Source organism: Hyperolius riggenbachi, chromosome 3 (assembly GCF_040937935.1).
Source record: "Hyperolius riggenbachi isolate aHypRig1 chromosome 3, aHypRig1.pri, whole genome shotgun sequence".
In the NCBI taxonomy this organism is placed as follows: Eukaryota; Metazoa; Chordata; class Amphibia; order Anura; family Hyperoliidae; genus Hyperolius; species Hyperolius riggenbachi.
The window spans coordinates 211,728,272-211,747,990 of NC_090648.1; the positions used below are offsets into that span (position 1 = coordinate 211,728,272).

The following is a 19,719-nucleotide window of genomic DNA, read 5'->3' on the forward strand; positions in this document are numbered from 1 at the left end:
TCCCCAAATTGCCCCAGCAAAGCCGGGCCGGCTCAACACAGCCTGCCAAGCTGGCATAGCATAACCAACAGCCAGGCAGCCCAGCATAACCACCAGCCAAGTACAGCACATAGGCCAGCCAGCCGAAGAAGACAGAAGCCAGGTGAGAGGTTTATTTATGTGAAATACTGCCTACTGACTATTAAAGTTGTGCCACTGCAATGTTCATGTACATTTGGCCCCACCTATGACCATGCCCACTTTTTGTGGCATGGCCATGCCCATTTTCAGTCTTGGTGCCCTGGATCTCACAGGAACCTAGGAACACTCGATTCACACGATGATTTTGCACCTTGCATTAGCTTTATTGTGGCTGAAGACAGAAAGGCTGGACTTCATCCCAGGAAATGCAGCTGACTTCAAGGCCCTGTTGGAAACCCAGGGCAGATGTGGACATTAAGGATTGCATTGAAAGTAAATGTTACATTCTGCCATATAGTCAGAATCATTTTGCTTAAGTAACATTGTAGCAAAAGACTGAGGACTTCCTTTTATACCATGTCAATTTCTTGGCCACCTTGTGGATTCTCTCCCCTTAATGCTTTAAAAGGAACCTATAGTGGGAGGAAAAGAGGTTGCCGTCTCTATATCCTCTGTCGACTGACTTCTATACCGATTATATTCTCTAAAATGTGTCAAGTCACTGGCCCAGAATGAACATGCAGATCCGATGCTGACTCTTGAGTCAGGCCAGTAAAAGGCATGCAGCCAAAAGTCTGACCAAACAAAAACCTAAAGCTCAGTACAACAGACAACTGTCCACCTTTATAAGGGAATGAAGATGGTAGCCTTTGTGTGCCTCACTCAGGTTCACTTTAAATGCAGAACAGGTGTTCTGACCACACAAGCTACAGGCTAATTTCACATGTCAAGACACTGCTGCGGCTAAAAAGATCAGTGGAACATTAGGCAATTTGCATGGTTTAAAAGAATGTTATGCCTGGTACACTCCATGCAATTTCCTGTCAGACGGGTTGAATAAATTGACAGGTCTGATCTGATCAATTTTTTTGTTTAGAAATCAGAAGTAATTGGAAAATAAGAATGATCAGAAATCAATCTGTTGGAAGAATAGTATAATTTTGTTATGGTAAACGTCAAGGGACTAGAAAGTTTTACTAGATCAGAAATGTCCTAGAAATGGCCCAGCATGCACTGGTACATCGCCACAAACAAGCAACTCAGTGATTACAACATCAGTGGTAACGCTGCATCCTTTTGTTTACATTCTTATTACTCATTTTCCCCAGGCTGCTTATTTGTACAGTTCTGTTTATCCAGTACTGATGCCGTTCTTGTCTTACAAATGTTATCAGGCATCAACTCACTTGCAACCAGCCTGAAGAGAGCAGCTGACCATGGGTTTTACACTGACGTTTGAGGCATGCACCACCCACTTTTTCAGCAACACGTAAGGGGCAAAAAATGTTTACTATAACAAGTTTTGTTTTATCCTGGTTTACTATACCAGCCATTGCTCCCATATAATTATAATGGACATTGGCCAAGACCTAGGTAGTTTACTATATCTGAGTTTACAGTTTAATCAGTACAATCTTGTTGTTTTGACTGGTTTAAAGCGGACCCAAACCAAACATTTTTTTTAATTAAAAATATTTAGTTGCACCAGTCTGACACATACAAAGATAAATAAACACTCCTTCAAACCTATGATCATTTCAGTGCATGCTTTTCACCCTTCTCTTTTCATAGCTAGGGTTATACTGGGGGCAGCCATTAGCAATTCCTCCATTGCCAGACACCATCTACTCCACCAGTTTGCCGGAAAAATCCCGGCAATTTGAAAGGAGGGGAGGGGTTCCTCCAATAAATGTAAAATATTTTATATTTGTCAACATGCAGCTGAAAAAAGGCTGCCATTTATTATTATAATTTAGAAAATAGATTTTATTTCTGAAATCTTGTATTTTTAATTTGGGTCCACTTTAACTTATGGGAAATTACATGGTGTACCAGGCATGACAGCAGCCTATGTACCCCATTCAATACAGGCTCCCTTTAAAGCGGACCTGAACTCAGAATGTCCTCTCTGCTCTAAAATATATGCAACAGCATAACCTTTGAACAAAAAAATTTGTTACAGCTGATACAAATACTAAAACCTGCACTTTCTACTTCCTGATTCATAGAAGTAGACATATTGTTTATAGCCTGTGCTTTCAAATGAGCTTATTTGCTGTTGCAGTCAGGTAACAGAAGAGATCAAATTACAACTTGTGAATGGACACACATGAGGGGGAATTAAACAGGCATTCCTCTAAATACATGCAGGGTGCATTTCTCTGTTTTTTTCTGTTCTGTGCAAGAGTTCAGGTCCATTTTAAACGGGTCAAAAGCTAATTTCCATTCAGCCTATGAAGAAGCTGGCAACTTGTTTGCTGCTAATCAGCATAGAGCAATTTCTCTATAAAAAAACATGACCTGCTCTTATACTGTGGCTTGTGTAAGTTGCTAGACAACAGCACTCAGAGCTCTTCATACTGCAGTAATCTGAGAACTGATTATACATTGATGAAAGCTTTGTGACAAAGTGTTGCAGTAGCTGTGGCACAATTTCCAATTTATGACCTGGGGCCTGACCTGTACTGGCATATACAGGATAGCTACACTACTGAAACCAGGGTTGATAAAGATAAATGAATCTTTAAGTGTCTTCTCTTTCCCGAAGAAGATACCTGTAGGCTAATAAGCAGTACTGTATTAATTTCCTCCCCCCCCCCCCCCGTTCTGAAGTAGTGATGCCTGCATACTCCCAATCACAAATTAGAGTAAATCTGGTCACGGCAGAATCTAAATCCAGATATGCCCGTGATCGTGATCCGGATTTGAATCGGAGCTTCGAATTTGACTCTGATTTATTTTAGCCATGATTTCATGGCCGTGATCAGATTTGACTTTAACGTCAATAGCAAAGCTTCCATACATGCTACAGTCACCAAAATTGCATGGATTATAAAGGTGATCAGTGGCTACAACACTTTTTTTTTTTTTTCCCAAAAAGACCTTAGTTTTTGAGAATCTATTTCTCAACGAAATTGCAAATTAAAAATATTTGGTTAAAAAACTGCCAAAGCCAGCTGACTTGAGACGTTAATAGCAAAGCCCTCTTACATGATATCAACACCAAATTTACACAATATGTTAAATAGAACAGTGGGAAAATGTGTTCTCGTTGTTCCATAGCTGTGCATTATGAAAAGCTTTCAGTTAAAAAGCATAAGTGAACTGATCCACAGGTAAACTTGGACACCAGACTACATGTCAGCTGTTTACTCAGTTATAACTGACAGCAACTGATTCAGCGTGAATGGACTTCTGCTGAGAAAGCTCAGTGTCTACAGTCTCTACAGTTTGACTCTACATGCTGTAAGAATTAAAGAAAACCTGAACTGAAAATTAAAAGTCAAAATAAGCATTCACAAGTCATACTTACCTTCCATGCAGTCTACTCCTCAGTGTCTTTCTCCTGTCCCGTGTCCTGTTTGTTCACGGTGATCAAGGGAATTTTCCGTCCTCCATTTTGAAAATGGCCATTACCCATAACAGCTTTCTGGTCAGCACACAGTTAAACTGTAACATCGCCCACTTGAGCCATAGGGAAACATAGACACATCAGTTCTCCTCTCAGCTATAACTGACAGCAACTGATATTTTACTGACAGCAACTGATAGATTTCAGATCTGACAAAATATTGTCAGAACTGGAAGGGATCATTTTCAGAAGAAAATGGTGAGCTTCTGAGAGGAACTGATGGCAAGGTAACTATGTAATGTTCATTTGAAGTTACCTCGTGTTTATTTTCAATATTTTTACTCAGTACAGGTTCTCTTTAAAGGGGCACTATGGCAAAAATTATGCTATTCCATTATCCCCACATTAATTTAATATGGACAGCATACATTACACCACATAGTTTGGGTTTAAAAAGCAGCTGATAACACGAATTCTGCTCTCCTACAGGGCTGAGCTGCCATCCTTTCCATGCTGTAAGCGTCCGACTGCACTGCTAAACACACTGTAACAGATGATTTATAACTAGCAGACACTCGGCAGCTGATTTGAGGCTGGCTGACAACTAGTTAAAAAAAAAACAAAAAAAAAGGCTGCTAAGCTGCTACGGTAAGTAACTATTTAGCAGCCTGTTAATTTAGTTAATTAGCTAGTTAACATATGAAAAGCAACAGTGTGAGACTCTGTAGTGTGTGAGGGCTGGTGCACACCAAGAGATTTTCTGAGCGTTTTTTTTTTAACCGCTAGCGCTTCGAAAAGCATTTGGCTAATGTATTTGAATGGGATGGAGCACACCAGAGTGATGTGCTTTTTTTCCCCAAATGCAAACGTGGATCCAGCAGCATTTTTGCTGATTTCTGAGGCGATTCAGCCTCAATGTTAAGTATAGGAAAGTGGAAAATCGATCTGAAAAGAGCTAGATCAGAGCGATTTTCCCAAGCGTTTTTGATACAGAAGCTGTTCAGTTACAGCTCTACTGTAACAAAATATAAAAACCGCTACACCAAAATGCTCCAAAAATTGCTAGGCATGCTTAGAAAATCTCTAGGCGCACATGCCTAGAATCGCCATAAAAAAATCACTTGAAAAAGCGATAGTTGTGTGCATTTACGCAGCGCTTTTTGGTGTGCACAGGCCCTTTGTTATAAATTAGCATGAGGCCAGGAACCCACTAGAAGTGCATTTCTGAGCAATTTGTGATTTGAAAAGCTCTTGCTAATGTAATGCTATGGGTGTGATCCCACTAGAGGGATGTGATTTTATAAACAAATCTCCCATAGCATTACATTAGCAAGAGCTTTTTCAAATCACTAGCGCTTAGGCTTTGTTCTTATCTAAAATTGAAATTGCTGATGCCAGTGATTGATTTTTTTTTTTTTTATTTGATATGAACTGTCCCATAAAGAATCATTGCACAAGTGCTTTTAAGGTGTTTTTAAAAATCACCGGCACTGGAAAAAGAAATGCAAAAATGCCCTAGGTGTGAACAAGCCCTTAGAAAAGGCTTCTAGTGGGTTTGAGCCCTTATAGAGTCTGTATAAATCAGCTTTATAGAGTGTCTGTTAGCAGTCCAATACTTTCTTATCAGGGATATCTGATCTAATTATGCAGCTCATCTGTGTAGAGGGGGTGTTAGATATTTTTTTTAAAACAAACACTATGATATATGTTGTCCATAAGTGGGGATAATGGAACAGCATAATTTTCACAATAGTGCCCCTTTAACCATTCCAGCTTGCATTCTTTGTCTTTACCCACATATAAAAATACTGCAATTTTGCAGCTTATCTAAAAGCTCATATACAGTTTAAATATTTACTTTTCCAGATTATTTTAGACAGTAGTTTTTGAGTGAGCACAGTACAGATATGCTGCTTGGCTCCCAACTATTTTGCATATTCTGATGTAAAAAGAGGGGAAGGTGAGAGATGCTCGAGCATCCTCAATCTGGTAAGTTCCTGCAGAACAGAACAAAAGGTAATTGGTCAAGACACATCCATCCTGTTGGTTCCTAGAAGTGGAGGCCAAGAGATGGCCTGGAACATGTGCACACAGTTTAGCTTTTTATTTTCCCTGAACATTTCAGCTAGAAATGTAAAGTGTGAATGTTTGGCAGAGTTAAGTCAAGCTAAAAGAAATATAATTTTTGTTTCAAGGGTGTTTATTGGAAGTTCAAGCAAGTAACAAAGAATAATGAGCAAATGAGTCCACTCACAGGATGAGGGGAGGGGGGGGGGGAGATAATATGGTAGCTAAACAAGCATCAATTGACAAAGGGGGGAAAAAACAACATATTGCTGAAACATTACAATAGTTTTAGGTATTTTAGTGGGGATGAGAGGGAAGAGTAGGGAAAAGAGGTGGGGGAGTGGTGGAGACGGGAAGGGATGGGCCATGAGTGGTAGCCACCACATGCCAATGGACCCGTCTGGTGGGGAAGGGAGAGAGGAAAAGGAACGGGGGGAATAAGGGAGGGCAGGAGAAAGGTGGAGGTGGGGTGTGCAAGACAAAGGGTAACAATTTATAGCATACATATTTATAAGCGATTAGAACATAGTGTTTCATAGTTGGTCTTGTCTCCAAGTAGCTAAGAAAACATAATGTTCAGGTACATTGATGAATAGTATAATCAGAGTAACCTCTGCAATATTGAAATTTAAATTGGGGTTTATGCCAGATGACCTAAAAGGTATGCAAGATGTATGATAGGCCGGCATTATCTTGCCAGTCAATCCAGGGGGTCCAGGTCTTGAAGAAATGGTAATGTATCTTACTTTTGCTAAGATGTGCTCTAAGGGCTGGAACCCACAGGAGCGCTTTTGGCAGCGTTTTGGCAGCACTGCGATACGCTAGCAGTTTGCCAAAACGCTGGGCTAATGTTAATGGATGGGGCAACTTCCACAGGAGCGTTTGCGTTTCTCAGAAACGCAAACGCAGGACATGCAGCATTTTGGGAGCGTTAGCGCTTCAATGTAAAGTATTGAACCGCTAGCGGAAACGCTCAGCAAAACCTAAACTGAGCGGTTTTGCTAGCGTTTTGCGGTTCAGCACACTAACAAAATGAAAAATAATTCACAGGACCAATCAGGATAAAAACGCAAAACGCAAAACGCTAGGCACCCGCTGGGGAAAAAAATACAATGTTGCAAAACACGACCAAAAACGTGCATGAATCCGCTTGCAAACCGCTCAGACAAAACGCTAGCGGTTGCGTTTTGCGTTTGCGGTTTTCAGTGGGTTCCAGGCCTGATAGTATGGTTTAGTTCAAACTATTGAAGACCACCTCAGGAAAGGGGAATTTCCTTGAAACCTCTTTGGATAAATAGGCCTCTTATTTTCCTCTAAGACAAATGAATAAATTCACAAGGAGCAGAAGCTGTAATGTTTTTTTTCTCCATGAATAACTGATTGTATAAATGTTTATCCGTAGTAAAGGCAAGAAGTTTTGAACCAGGATGACACCATTTATTGGCTAACTCAAAAAAGAGAGTAAGCTTTCAGCTATTCAGCCTTCATCAGACTCAAATCCTGTACGTTTATGTCCTTTGGGCCAATCGCTGCACCCGCTCAGTAGCAGTGATTGGCCCAAATGATGAAACTGTGGTCCCATCCTCAAGACCATCGGCACCAATTACAAGCAGCCTCCAGCACTAAGGGATGTAAGCCTTGTCCCACTCTTGCAGCTAAGACCAAGACTTTGCGGTTTTAGCTGGACTGGGGCAGAAAGCATAAGGCACGGATCCTCCAGTTGCTTGGAGCTACGGGAGCCGCCATCAGTAACAGTAGAGCGGTGTCACAAACTGGTTCCTAGCCAATGGGGACGCAATATTCTCCATTGGCGGCTAGGTGCTCTGAGCAGCCAATACACAAAAGAGGTGGGACAGCAAGGTAAATTCCCTAGAGACCAGCCACACCAAGTTCATGGCCCTCTACCAATTGACAGGAAAGTGTCAACACCGGCTGTTAGGCCAGGCACCTCAAGCCCAGCTTCCCATAAAGTTGCCCATTAATGCTACATTTTTTTTGTCCTACAGATTCAATCTTTTGACGAGAATTTTCTGATTGAATTGTATAGAAAACTGCACCATGTGTGGTCCAAATCGATGTGAAATGATTCTTTTGTCGATTGGAAAAGGAAAAAACATTGATCCGAAGGTTGGAATTTATGATCGAATCAGAATGTAAAGCTTTCTTAACCACTTAAGGACCGCAGTGTTAAACCCCCCCCCCTAAAGACCAGGCCATTTTTCACTTAACCTCCCTGGCGTTCTGGGTAATGCGTACATAAGTACGCATTACCCTTTTTGTTAAAAAAAATTTCTGCTTGCTGTAGCTAGCGTATTGCTAGCTACAGTAGTACGCCACGCCATCCGCGTCCGCATCTACCCTCCCAATCCCCGCCGGCCATACTTGCGCATCCGAGATCCCGCGAGATGCGTGACTTCCTAGTGTCGCTAGGTGATGGTGATGATCGGACATGACGTTGTGACATCATGGGGAGCTCCGATCCTTCCCATTGCGCAGCCTGGCGGTGATTCGCCAGGCTACGCTAGGCGTTTCAGGGGGAACAGCCCCTTTAACGGCGGAACAGCGGGTAGCGGCAGCGATCGGACAGCAAAGCGATGTAGCTAGCAAAGTGTTGGCTACAAGTTTTTTTTCCCACCAACAGAGCTCTCTTTTGGTGGGGTCTAATTGCTCCCTCAATGTGTATTTTTAAAAAAAAAAAATATTTATTTTATTATTTTTCTAATACATTTACCTATTATTTTTCACCCAGCCCTCCCTCCCCCCGCCAGCCAATCACCATGATCAGCTGTCATAGGCATCAGCCTATGACAGCCGATCATTCCTGTGTCCCCAGTACAGTGCTGCCTTAGATCGCAGCGCTGTACAGTTATTAGACGGCCGTCTAACAGTCTCAGATCGGTGATCTCCATTGGAAGACTGATGGCGGTGCAGAGCTCTATCATTCATGCAGCGCACAATCTCCTGCATTTCTCATTCACACCAATCAGCGTGGAGTGGTCTTGGGGCTGCCGCCACTTTCACGCCACAAGAGGTTAAAGTGAACAATCAATAATTGCCTTCCAATTAGTTTTGATCATTCAAAATGCGTTGAAAGATTGAATCTGAAGGAAATATTATACCGTTAATGAGCAGCTTCAGACAGATGAGACCGCTAAATATGCATGTAAATGCTGAAGGAGTCATCACTAGCTCCATTGTGTCCCTGTTAACATGTGGTGTGTGGGACCCTGCTTAAAACTCTGCTGTGTCCAGAATGTAGGGGATTCTGCGCTCCAACGTGCGTCTCACGTGGTCGCGCTGACGTCATCGGACGTCCTCCGGGCTGCACTGTGCAGGCGCAGAACTACTGCACCTGCGCAGTACAGCCCGGAGGACGTCCGATAACGTCAGCGCGCCCGCGTGAGGTGCATTTTGGAGCGCAGAAGAGCCCGACCTGGCAGCTGGCCTGGCCAGGTCGGGTGCACCACCGGAGGAGACTGGGAGCCTGCGGAGCGGCGCAGAGGGCACGTCCTTCCTGCCACGGGCTGGAGGAAGTTCCGGGTAAGTGGATTAGCTTTTTTTTTTTTTTTTTTTTTTTTAGGGACCGTGAACCTTCCCTTTAAAGGACAACTGAAGAGAGAGGTATATGGAGGCTGCCATGTTTATTTCCTTTTATGCAATACCAGTTGCCTGGCAGCCCTGCTGATCCTCTGCCTCTAATACTATTAGCCATAGCCCCTGAACAAGCATGCAGCAGATCAGGTAATTCTGACTTTAAAGTCAGATCTGACAAGACTAGCTGCATGCTTGTTTCTGGTGTTATTCAGATACTACTGCAGAGAAATAGACCAGCAGGGCTGCCAGGCAACTGGTATTGATTAAAAGGAAATAAATATAGCAGCCTCCGTAAACCTCTTACTTCAGTTCCCCTTTAAAATCTAGGTGCGTTTTATGGTCTGAAAAATATGGTAGCTGTGTGCTCCAACACCTTTTCAGCATGCAGGATTTGAGTCTGATGAAGGCAGATTAGCCAAATGCTTATTTATTTAAGTTAGCCAATAAATGGGATCATCCTATTTCAAAACTTCCTACCTTTACTGCTAACCCGGTTCAATACTCTACTGCTAATACTATCTTGAGTAACTGACTGATACTCATCCAAAAAGGGTTTAAAGCCTATCTAAGTGTTAAAAAAAAAAAGAATCATTTGAAAACGCAAAGATAAGCATAACCTCAGAAGCATCAATGTTTTTGGCATGTGGTTTGGTTTTAAAAACTGGTTGATAACCAGTTACCATGGCTCTATGGGTCATCTTCAGAAATGAGGGTAACTGGATATCTTACCCTGTTCAGCCATATGAGACTACTGTGTGACATACAATACTCACCACTTGTGAACAGAGCATTTCTGCTTCTCAATAGTTACAGCAACTCTCATCTCAACACATCCCCACCATGTATCGAGCTTATCAGCCCACTGTACCTACTGCCAACATTTACTTACAGGAGAAATGGGATAGAAGCAGGTATACAGAACACAGAAGAAAGGTAAGCACCTTGTCACTGAGCTTAGCGTATAACAACTGACATAACGAATGAGGCAGTGCAATACTAGCAGCCGCTATGAATGAGCAGTGTCGGTCGTATCCCTGCTTCAGTATTGAGATTCTATATCCCATTTGGGCATGCCAGTAACCCACCGCCACTTAAAGTGGGTGAGTAAACAAAAAGTAAAGTGAAGCTATGTTACGTCACACTACCATTATGCAGGGAGTTTGTTTTTTTAAATCTGCATAAATGAACACCTCTTTATTCAAACTTGTTCTCATGTAAGGGTCAGATATAGTTAACTCCAGGAAGAAAGTAGTGTCTGTATAGAAGGACAATGTCCTTCCCATTAGGTGCTATTCGTAAACCAAGATGCCAAATTCAGGTCATGTATCTAGCTGGATGGAAATGAGGTTAGACGTTTGAGTCTAACAGAATAATGTGAATTTTGGAAACAAGCACTGAAATACTGATAAAAGCCAAGTCTGATTGGTGTCGTATAAATCACATACCTTAGAGAAAGGCTTGTATAGTGCAGCCTTGGTGCAGCAATAGGTGTTGCAGAGGTTGCAATCGCATCAGGGACCCTATAACTGAGGGGCTCACAAGGGACCCTCCTGCAGACACTGCTGCAACAGCTATTTATTAGAGATGGCCCAAACCTCTGATTTTCGGTTCGCAAACTTCCGCAAAAGTTCGGTTCACGTCAACTTTCGCGAACCGAAATAGACTTCAATAGGGAGGCGAACTTTGAAAACTAGAAACGCTTATGCTGGCCAGAAAAGTGATGGAAAAGATGTTTCAAGGGGTCTAACACCTGGAGGGGGGCATGGCGGAGTGGGATAGACGCCTAAGTCCCGAGGAAAAATCCAGATTTGACGCAAAGCAGCGGTTTAAGGGCAGAAATCACATTGAATGCTAAATTGCAGGCCTAAAGTGCTTTAAAACATCTTGCATGTGTATACATCAATCAGGGAGTGTAATTAGAGTACTGCTTCACACTGACACACCAAACTCACTGAGTAACGCACCGCAAACAACTGTTTGTGTAGTGACGGCCGTGCTGGACTGGTGCGCACCATGACCAGAGTGCAGGGCCGTGGTGGTTTTCAAGCCCATATGGTCGCCGGGCTGTGGTAGCTCAATGATAGAACAACAGTGACTGTCAGGTAGGTATATGCAGTGATGGGTATTATGTGCACCTGTCAGCCACAGACAGGTACCGTACAGGCACAGTGACACTGCGTGCGCTCACGTAGGTAGGTGGGTGCACTGAAGTGAATGACAGGTATTAGGTATATGCAGTGATGGGTATTACAATGTGCACCTGTCACACACAGACAGGTACCAGACAGGCTCAGTGACACTGCGTGCACTCACGTAGGTAGGTGGGTGCACGGAAGTGAACAACAGGTAGTAGGGTATATGCAGTGATGGGTATTGCAATGTGCACCTGTCACACACACAGGTAGTCATTGAATGTGCTGGGCCTGGCAGTGGCACACACAGTAGGAATTACGAAGGCTGTCTATGCAACACAAGTGTCAGTGGGACACACACACAAAAAAAAATGATCACAAGAACAAGATTAGCTCTCAAAAGAGCTGTTGAGGGGTGCTTTTTTTTTTTTTTTAGCAATAACAATCAGCCAGGAGCAAGCTAACAAGCCTACAAGAGCCTAACTAAGCTTTCCCTATGAGAGTCTGCAGCAGCTGTCCCTTCTCTAATTACTGCAGGCACACGAGTGAGTCCAATGCCTGACGCTGCCTGCCTTTTATAAGGGGGGTGGGCTCCAGGAGGGAGTGTAGCCTAATTGGCTACAATGTACCTGCTGACTGTGATGTAGAGGGTCAAAGTTGACCCTCATGATGCCCTATGGGGGCGAATCGAACTTCTGGAAAAGTTTGCTGTTCTCTGCGATTGCGAACCACGGAAGTTCGCCGATTCCCGTTCGCCGGCGAACCGTTCAGGCCATCTCTACTCTTCATTGTTGCTATAGTGGTAATGGTAAACTCACTGAGCTCAATACCACTTACAAAACTCATGTCTCCACAAAGACATTTTCCATTTAGACACAGATGTGATCTGGTCACCCTACTCCAATAACTGTAAGATTCAGGCCCAGATTTACATCACAGTAGCCTATAGGCACAGATGTCCTGGCGCCCTAGACCTCGCCCACCATGAACTTACAAACTACGCTGAACCACAACTGCATTGGCTGTTGTTGTGTGCAAATGTGCTGCCTGGCCAAGATGTCACTTCTCCCTTACTTTCCTTGCATGTCATAGGTAACTATAAAAGCTCCTTAGCATTAGGTTGCCAGAGGTACCCTCAGTATTAAATAGCTAGCGGTGCCCCAGACCGAAGGGAGACCTCGTCAATGAAATACCAAGAGCTGGGCGAGTACCCTCTCATTTACGCTCTGCTTGGGACTCTGCATAGGGAGGAAGGCATTTAAGGAGAGGAGTGAGCCGCCTTCTCATCATCAGGCGCCTGCAGGCACGTGTCTACAGTGCCTTATGGTAAATCCGGCCCTGGTAAGATTTCTACAGGTTGCAGCCACTGGGGCCTTCTGGGTGTATAGCCACAAAATACAGTGAATGCATTCTCTACACCTCTCATTCATCCACCATCCTGAAGTGATGCATTGTGGATCTCAGACATGTGATACCATTCCAGCTTCAGTTATAACAAAAACTTATATATATATATATAATTTTTTTTTTTTTTTTTTTTTTTTGCTTTTTTTTCTGCAGTGTTTTCAGATTCTGTTCAATCCTCTACATTAAATACTGGTTGTCCAGAATTTACACAATTCAAATTGTTTTTGGATGCTGTATAAGCTTGATTAGCATATATATATATATATATATATATATATATATATATATATATATATATATAAATAAATCGGACGGGTGTGTGTGCCGCCATCACTCGAAAATACCTTGACCGATTTCTACAAAACTTGGTATACAGATCCCTTATTACCTGGGAAGATATGTTTTGGGGTCTTACATCACACCTGCACACCTGGGTGGAACCACAAACGGCCAATCAGATTTCACCCATTCACGTGAATGGAAATATTCAGAAGGCTTGCCGTTCTCACAGTAATAAAGCCCCCAACCTTGGCACACTTGGTCTCTTACCTGGTGAACGAGGTTAAAAATTCAGGGTAAGTGGGCGGAGCATAAAACACAACCAAACTTCAGCCATTAATTTTAAATGGGAAAATGGGTGAATGAGGTTTAAATAAAGAAAAGGGGGCAGAGCTACAAACAGCCAATCAGATTTGTTTGATTGATAAACTGCTTCCATTCTTACATTATTGATGCCAAGGACCCCAAAGCTCACAAACGTATTCATTGAGTAACTGTGTGTCAAGGTTACAAAAAGTGGGTGGGGCCAACAACAACCACATTTTAACATGGGAAAATTTAAACCATTCTTAGGCCTCTTGCACACTGCATGCGATTCCGATTCAGATTCCGCTTTTTAATCAGTTTTTACATCCGATTCAGATTCTGATTTGCAGTGTGCAGGGAGCAAACTGCAAACCGGAATCGGATGTAAAAACTGATTAAAAAGCGGAATCTGAATCGGAATCACTTGCAGTGTGCAAGAGGCCTTACACTGTTAATGGCAGGTTTCTCAGTTGGTGACTGGGATTAATATTCAGCAAAATGGATGTTGCCTACAACAGCCAATCAAAATTCACCTATTGATTTTCAAGTGGAATATTTAAATTGCTGCAATTCTTAAACTGCGGTTCTGGGGGTGTGGTTAGCTCACAGGGACAACAAAGGATTATTTCCATATTCAGCGGTGATGCATTGTGAAAGACATCATATGCTCACTTCAATCTGAAAAAATCGCAAACTTTAGTAAGGCCTGGAACCCACTGAAATCCGCAAACGCAAACCGCAACCGCTAGCGTTTTGTCTGAGCGGTTTGCAAGCGGATTCATGCGCGTTTTTGCTCGTGTTTTGCAACATTGTATTTTTTTGCCCAGCGTTTTGCGTTTTGCGTTTTTATCCTGATTGGTCCTGTGTATTATTTTTAATTTTGTTACAGTGTGCTGAACCGCAAAACGCTAGCAAAACCGCTCAGTTTAGGTTTTGCTGAGCGTTTCTGCTAGCGTTTCAATACTTTACATTGAAGCGCTAACGCTCCCAAAATGCTGCATGTCCTGCGTTTGCGTTTCTGAGAAACGCAAACGCTCCTGTGGAAGTTGCCCCATCCATTAATATTAGCCCAGCGTTTTGGCAAACTGCTAGCGTATCGCAGTGCTGCCAAAAGCGCTCCTGTGGGTTCCAGCCCTAAGAGAGCTTTTTGGTCCTTTGTAGCCCCTTACACACTACTAGGAGTTCTCCATGAGCTTGTTGGGTAATCTGTAACTCAGTCATGAAACAAATTATGCAAACATGATTGTTAGACCAAGATTTCACTTTCACGCAAAACATGTCAGCACATCTTCAACTCAGCTAACAGATGGTATATATAGATCTGTGCCCGCATTTGCGCATTAACATATATTTATGTAGGTGTGTAAGGCCCAGTGCGCACCAAAAACGCTAGCAGATCTGCAAAACGCTACAGGTTTTTGAAGCAGATTTCAGAGCTATTCTAGGCATGTTTAGAGACGTTTTCTAAACATGCCTAGCAGTTTTTGGAGTGTTTTTGTGTAGCAGATTACAAATCTTATTACAGTAAAAGCTGTTATTGAACAGCTTCTGTAACAAAAACGCCTGAAAAACCGCTCTGATCTAGCGTTTTCCAGAGCGGTTTGAGCTTTTCCTATACTTTGAGGCAGAAACACTTCTGCAAACCGCAAAAGCTCTGCAGGACCCACGTTTGCGGTTTGCTAAAAACCGCAAACCGCCGGTGTGCACCAGGCCATTGAAATACATTAGCCAAGCGTTTTCAAAGGCGGAAGCGGTTTGCTGATCGCTTCAAAAACCGCTTGGTGTGCACCAGGCCTAAGACTGGTATGTGCAAAAAGTGAGACATCATAATGGATTGTTATTTTGTGAGGAGAAAGCTAAAGGCAAATAAAATGAGTGAAATAAACATATAATCTTTCTTGTTACAGGTAGCAATGGCTGTGCCTGCAGTAGACACAAAAGGCTCCCAAGCACCTGCCCATTTGCTTGTGAACATGAAAAGAATACAGGTATGGCACTGGCAATGTGTGTGAGATCACATATCACACAGCTGCTGGGCTGGAAAGGCACATATACTCGCTAAACCTTCTGGTATACAGGGCATTCACACACATCACTCTTCCCAAAACCTCCATTAATAAACAAAAGCAGCACATAATATAGAACAAAGTAAACATATTCAAATTTACAAGTTTGTATTTGAATTTTCTTATTTACTAGAACAAACATATTAAAGGTGAACTCCGAGCTCAGCTAATGTGAACCTGGAGTACCATTACTCACTGCTGACCAATATGCCATGGAAAAAATTACCTTAAACCTTGTTTCACCTTAAGCCCTGCTTTTTTTTTTTTTTTTTTTATTGCTAGTAAAGGTGACCAGGGGACTATCATTGCTTAGACAATTTTCATTTGAAAAAGAGAACATTTTATTGAAAATGTTTTAAAAAATGTTAATATCATCTGATACGGTTACTGATCAGTGTTTGTTATCTTTTTTTGTGGATTTTTATTGCTGAATATGAAATCAATTTTTTTAAACTGCTTAATAAAGATATTTTTCTGAATAAAAAAAATATTTATATCCTTCTTACTTGTTTCCAACAGATGAATAGAGATCTTCATGCACGTATACATAAGCAAAATCACATTCACTTTGCTAAGCTGAATTCTATTCGCCAATCTCACGGAAGGCTTGATAACTGGAACTACTACCCACAGCTCAGGTAATCGCCACAAATACAAACATAAATGCCAAACTGAACATTGTTTTTTTTTTTTATTATTATTTCTGTCTATGACTCTGCTCAATAAAACTGTACTCTGCATTCTATCCCAGTGACACTCGCTGGATCTAATAGCTCTGGTCTGAACTCTGGGCACCACAGGAAGTGATAGACCACACGCAGTAAAAACCAATGCAAAACACTCATTGTTAAGATAATGTACATTATGCCAATAGCATAATGGCCTTTACATTGTTTACTTAATGCCGGTGCAATGTACTGTATGTATTTTATGTGTGCACTTACATTTTACTATTGGTTAGTGAATCAGGGCCCAAGTGTGTGGCAGCAGTAACCATGCTGTTCCCATCTGAACTAACCTAAGAGCAATGAGTGTTTTGTCTGAGAATAGAGCTTTATACACACCAAAGTTATGCCAAACCATTGTTAACCAATACCATCGTTCAACGATGTAGGGGAAAGGGAACATAACTGTTCATAGCTCTCTACACAATGCTGATGATGAACAATTATCTGTCTAAGTGATTAGTCATGATCAGTAATCGTTTAAAATTGTGAATCCTTTGTTTATTATTGCTTTAAAGGGGTTATTTCGCGAAAAAAGTAGGCAGTTAAAAAATGTGACAGATGACAGGTTTTGGGCCAGTCCATCTTTTTAAGGGGGATTCTCGGGGCTTTCTTTGTTTTCAACAGCATTTCCTGAACAACAGTTGCAAAATCTAACTGACATAATAGTGTGCAAGTGATTAGGGAGGCCGGCTGGTATCTTGCTATTTTGGCAGTTAAACTGCTGTTCAGGAAATGCTGTTGAAAACAAAGAAAGCCCTAAGAATCCCCCTTAAAAAGATGGACTGGCCCAAAACCTGTCATCTGTCACATTTTTTAACTGCCTACTTTTTTCGCAAAAGAACCCCTTTAAGCCATTGTTTGTGCTTTGGATTTTCAAACTACATCTGAAAGATGAGTCGTTCATCGTTTAGTTTATAACTATTTCTTTCTCCCCGTGTGTATATGAGGCTTACGCACTGACACTGCAGCACTGGCCTAAAAGCACTTTGTCACTGAATTCCCCTACAGATACTCTCACTGGAGCAAAGTCCATTCTACAAGGCACAGTACCATAATGCTAATATTTATAATTAAGATAATGTTGCTTTTATATTAATGATACCATTTTATTCAAATATTTTTATTTTCTTTTAAAACAAAAATCCATAGCTTACATGCAGGGCAGCGACAACAAAACTTGCGAAGAATAACTCAGGAGAATGAAAAAATATTGGAGAGGATTATGAAGCGGGATTCTGAATACGGAAGATGGGAATCGGACTGGGAAAAAGTGGAACGGATTCGAGCACACATATCCCGCTACCCACGGCTTGCCAGACCTGCTAGGGTAAGAAGCAGCCAGCAGTGCGGCTGTATGAGAAAGTATAATAACCTGAGACATCTGGGACTACACAGATCACATCTATCACAACTGGCCTTCACTTCAGATATGTACACAAGAACCTCATATAGGCTGATTCTAGTTTCTTCTAGGGACAGTACCATCAATTTGACTTTCATATCATAATTTGCTAGTATTACTTTTGTACACATGTATATTACTCACAGAAATTGTTATGGTAGTAGATCTGACTAGACAAGATATTTTCAAATCCATCAATAAAATGCCCTTTAAAACCACCAGCAAGCAAGAAAATAATCAGAGTAATTTTGACAGTACTTATTCACGTACTTTTTGATACTTTTTCAATTTCAGAGTGCTGAAAGTTTATTTAAAACTGAAGATGAAAATGATCTCATAAGAGAAAAGTGAATTTATTAAGGGCCATAACATCTATATTGCACTTTTCTCCTGGTGGACTCTATGCCACTCTATGAGCAAATGGGATCAGTAGGGAGCTTTTCCCAAAGACTCCTTACTGTTTTACATACTAACTTTGGCCAGGATTTGAACTCTTGTCAAAGAGTTTGTTTGAGGAATGTAAATGCCTAGGTAGAATAAGGTAGACACGGGTATCCGCTTGTTGGGCAAAATGGCTGCCCCCACTGCCTAATCCCAGCAGCCAGCCCAGCGTCAGACCTCCAATCAGCCAGTGACCAGTGAGGGAGGGCTCTAGGACCTCGCGGACACCTCACTGATATGTGGAAGTGACATCACTTCTGCATTTGCAGTGCGGCGTCCACAGGGGGTACTGTGCGCCCGCTCTCACTGGTCGCCGGCTGATTCTGAGGTCTGGGGGGGAAGGGCATTTGTCACCACCTAAACTGGGGGGGGGGGAGGGGGAGAGAGTCCCTGTCACTAAACATGGGGATCCATGTCACTATGTACACTGGGGGGCACCTATGTTGGAGGTGCTCACAATCTAATACCTACTATAGTCTTATGCTGCATACACACTTGAGATAAAAGTCTCTGGAAAAGGCAAGATCACAGACCAATTTTACCCCCTTCCATGTAGTATGAGAGCCATACTCTACACAGTCTTTTCTATGGAGCTGAACTCCCCATCAGATAAAATCTTTGCAAGATGCTGCACACAAAGATGCCCGTACACACTCAAAAGATCATTATCTGCAAAAGATCTCTTCCTGCAATAGATCCATTCCTGCAAAATGCATTCATAGTCTATGAGATCTGCAGATCCTCATACACACCTTGTTTAACAGACTTCATCTGCATATCTGGCAATCATCTGCAGATCTGAAAATCCATCCTGGTGGATCTGATCTGCAGATGATCTGCAGATGATTGCCTGTTAAACAAGGTGTGTATGGTGATCTGCAGATCTCATAGACTATAAATGCATTTTGCAGGAATGGATCTATTGCAGGAAGAGATCTTTTGCAGATAATGATCTTTTGAATGTGTACGGGCATCTCTGTGTGCAGCATCTTGCAAAGATTTTATCTGATGGGGAGTTCAGCTCCATAGAAAAGACTGTGAAGGTATGGCTCTCATACTACATGGAATGGGGTAAAATTGGTCTGTGATCTTGCCTTTTCCAGAGACTTTTATCTCAAGTGTGTATGCAGCATAAGTCTAATGTCCCACCATTGCTAAGTTCATGTAAATTTGGCTCCACCCATGACCACACCCACATTCTAGTCCATGGCCATGCCCATTTTTTGGCATGGCGCACACTATTACCCCATCCTTTTGCCCCTCCTGGAAAATTTTCTGCGGACGCCCATGAAGGTAGATTCCCACAAGCTTCTTGAAATCTGAACCTAGTGTACAACTCATTATAGAGAGCACTTTTAACAATTACTCCAAAATACCAAAATATTGAGCAACAAACAATAATGAGGAAAATAAATATACATATCATTATTACAAACTCAAATTTGTTAAATCAGGTGAGCTTGGGTATTCATATATAAATAGGATCAAACAATCAGGGCTCATTCACACTAAGGGCGTTTTTGCCCTTTTTTTCAAGCTCAGGCGATTTTTAAAAGCGCCCTAAAAACACTTGTGCAATGATTCCTTATGAGAGAGTTCACAGCTGAGCGGTTCATTTGCGATCCACTCAGCAAAGCGGTGCCTGTACCATTTTTGAGACGATTTTGCCTCAGTGGAAAGTATAGGAAAAATGCACTCACAAAATCGTTTTGTGCGGCGATTGCATGAGCGTTTTTAAGAATAAATACATTGTATTTATTATTTT

General features: G+C 42.0%; 1 protein-coding gene across 1 annotated transcript in view; it reads left to right on the forward strand.

Annotated features, from left to right (window-relative positions):
* LOC137561299 (uncharacterized) overlaps window positions 1-19,719 on the forward strand; it is a 28,040-nt gene continuing 8,321 nt past the window's right edge. The window contains exons 1-5 of the mRNA XM_068272566.1: window positions 1-142; window positions 10,001-10,126; window positions 15,225-15,305; window positions 15,903-16,021; window positions 17,261-17,438. Of these exons, the coding sequence (XP_068128667.1) occupies window positions 10,034-10,126; window positions 15,225-15,305; window positions 15,903-16,021; window positions 17,261-17,438 (471 nt within the window). The 5' untranslated portion in view covers window positions 1-142; window positions 10,001-10,033. The remainder of the gene's footprint in view (window positions 143-10,000; window positions 10,127-15,224; window positions 15,306-15,902; window positions 16,022-17,260; window positions 17,439-19,719) is intronic.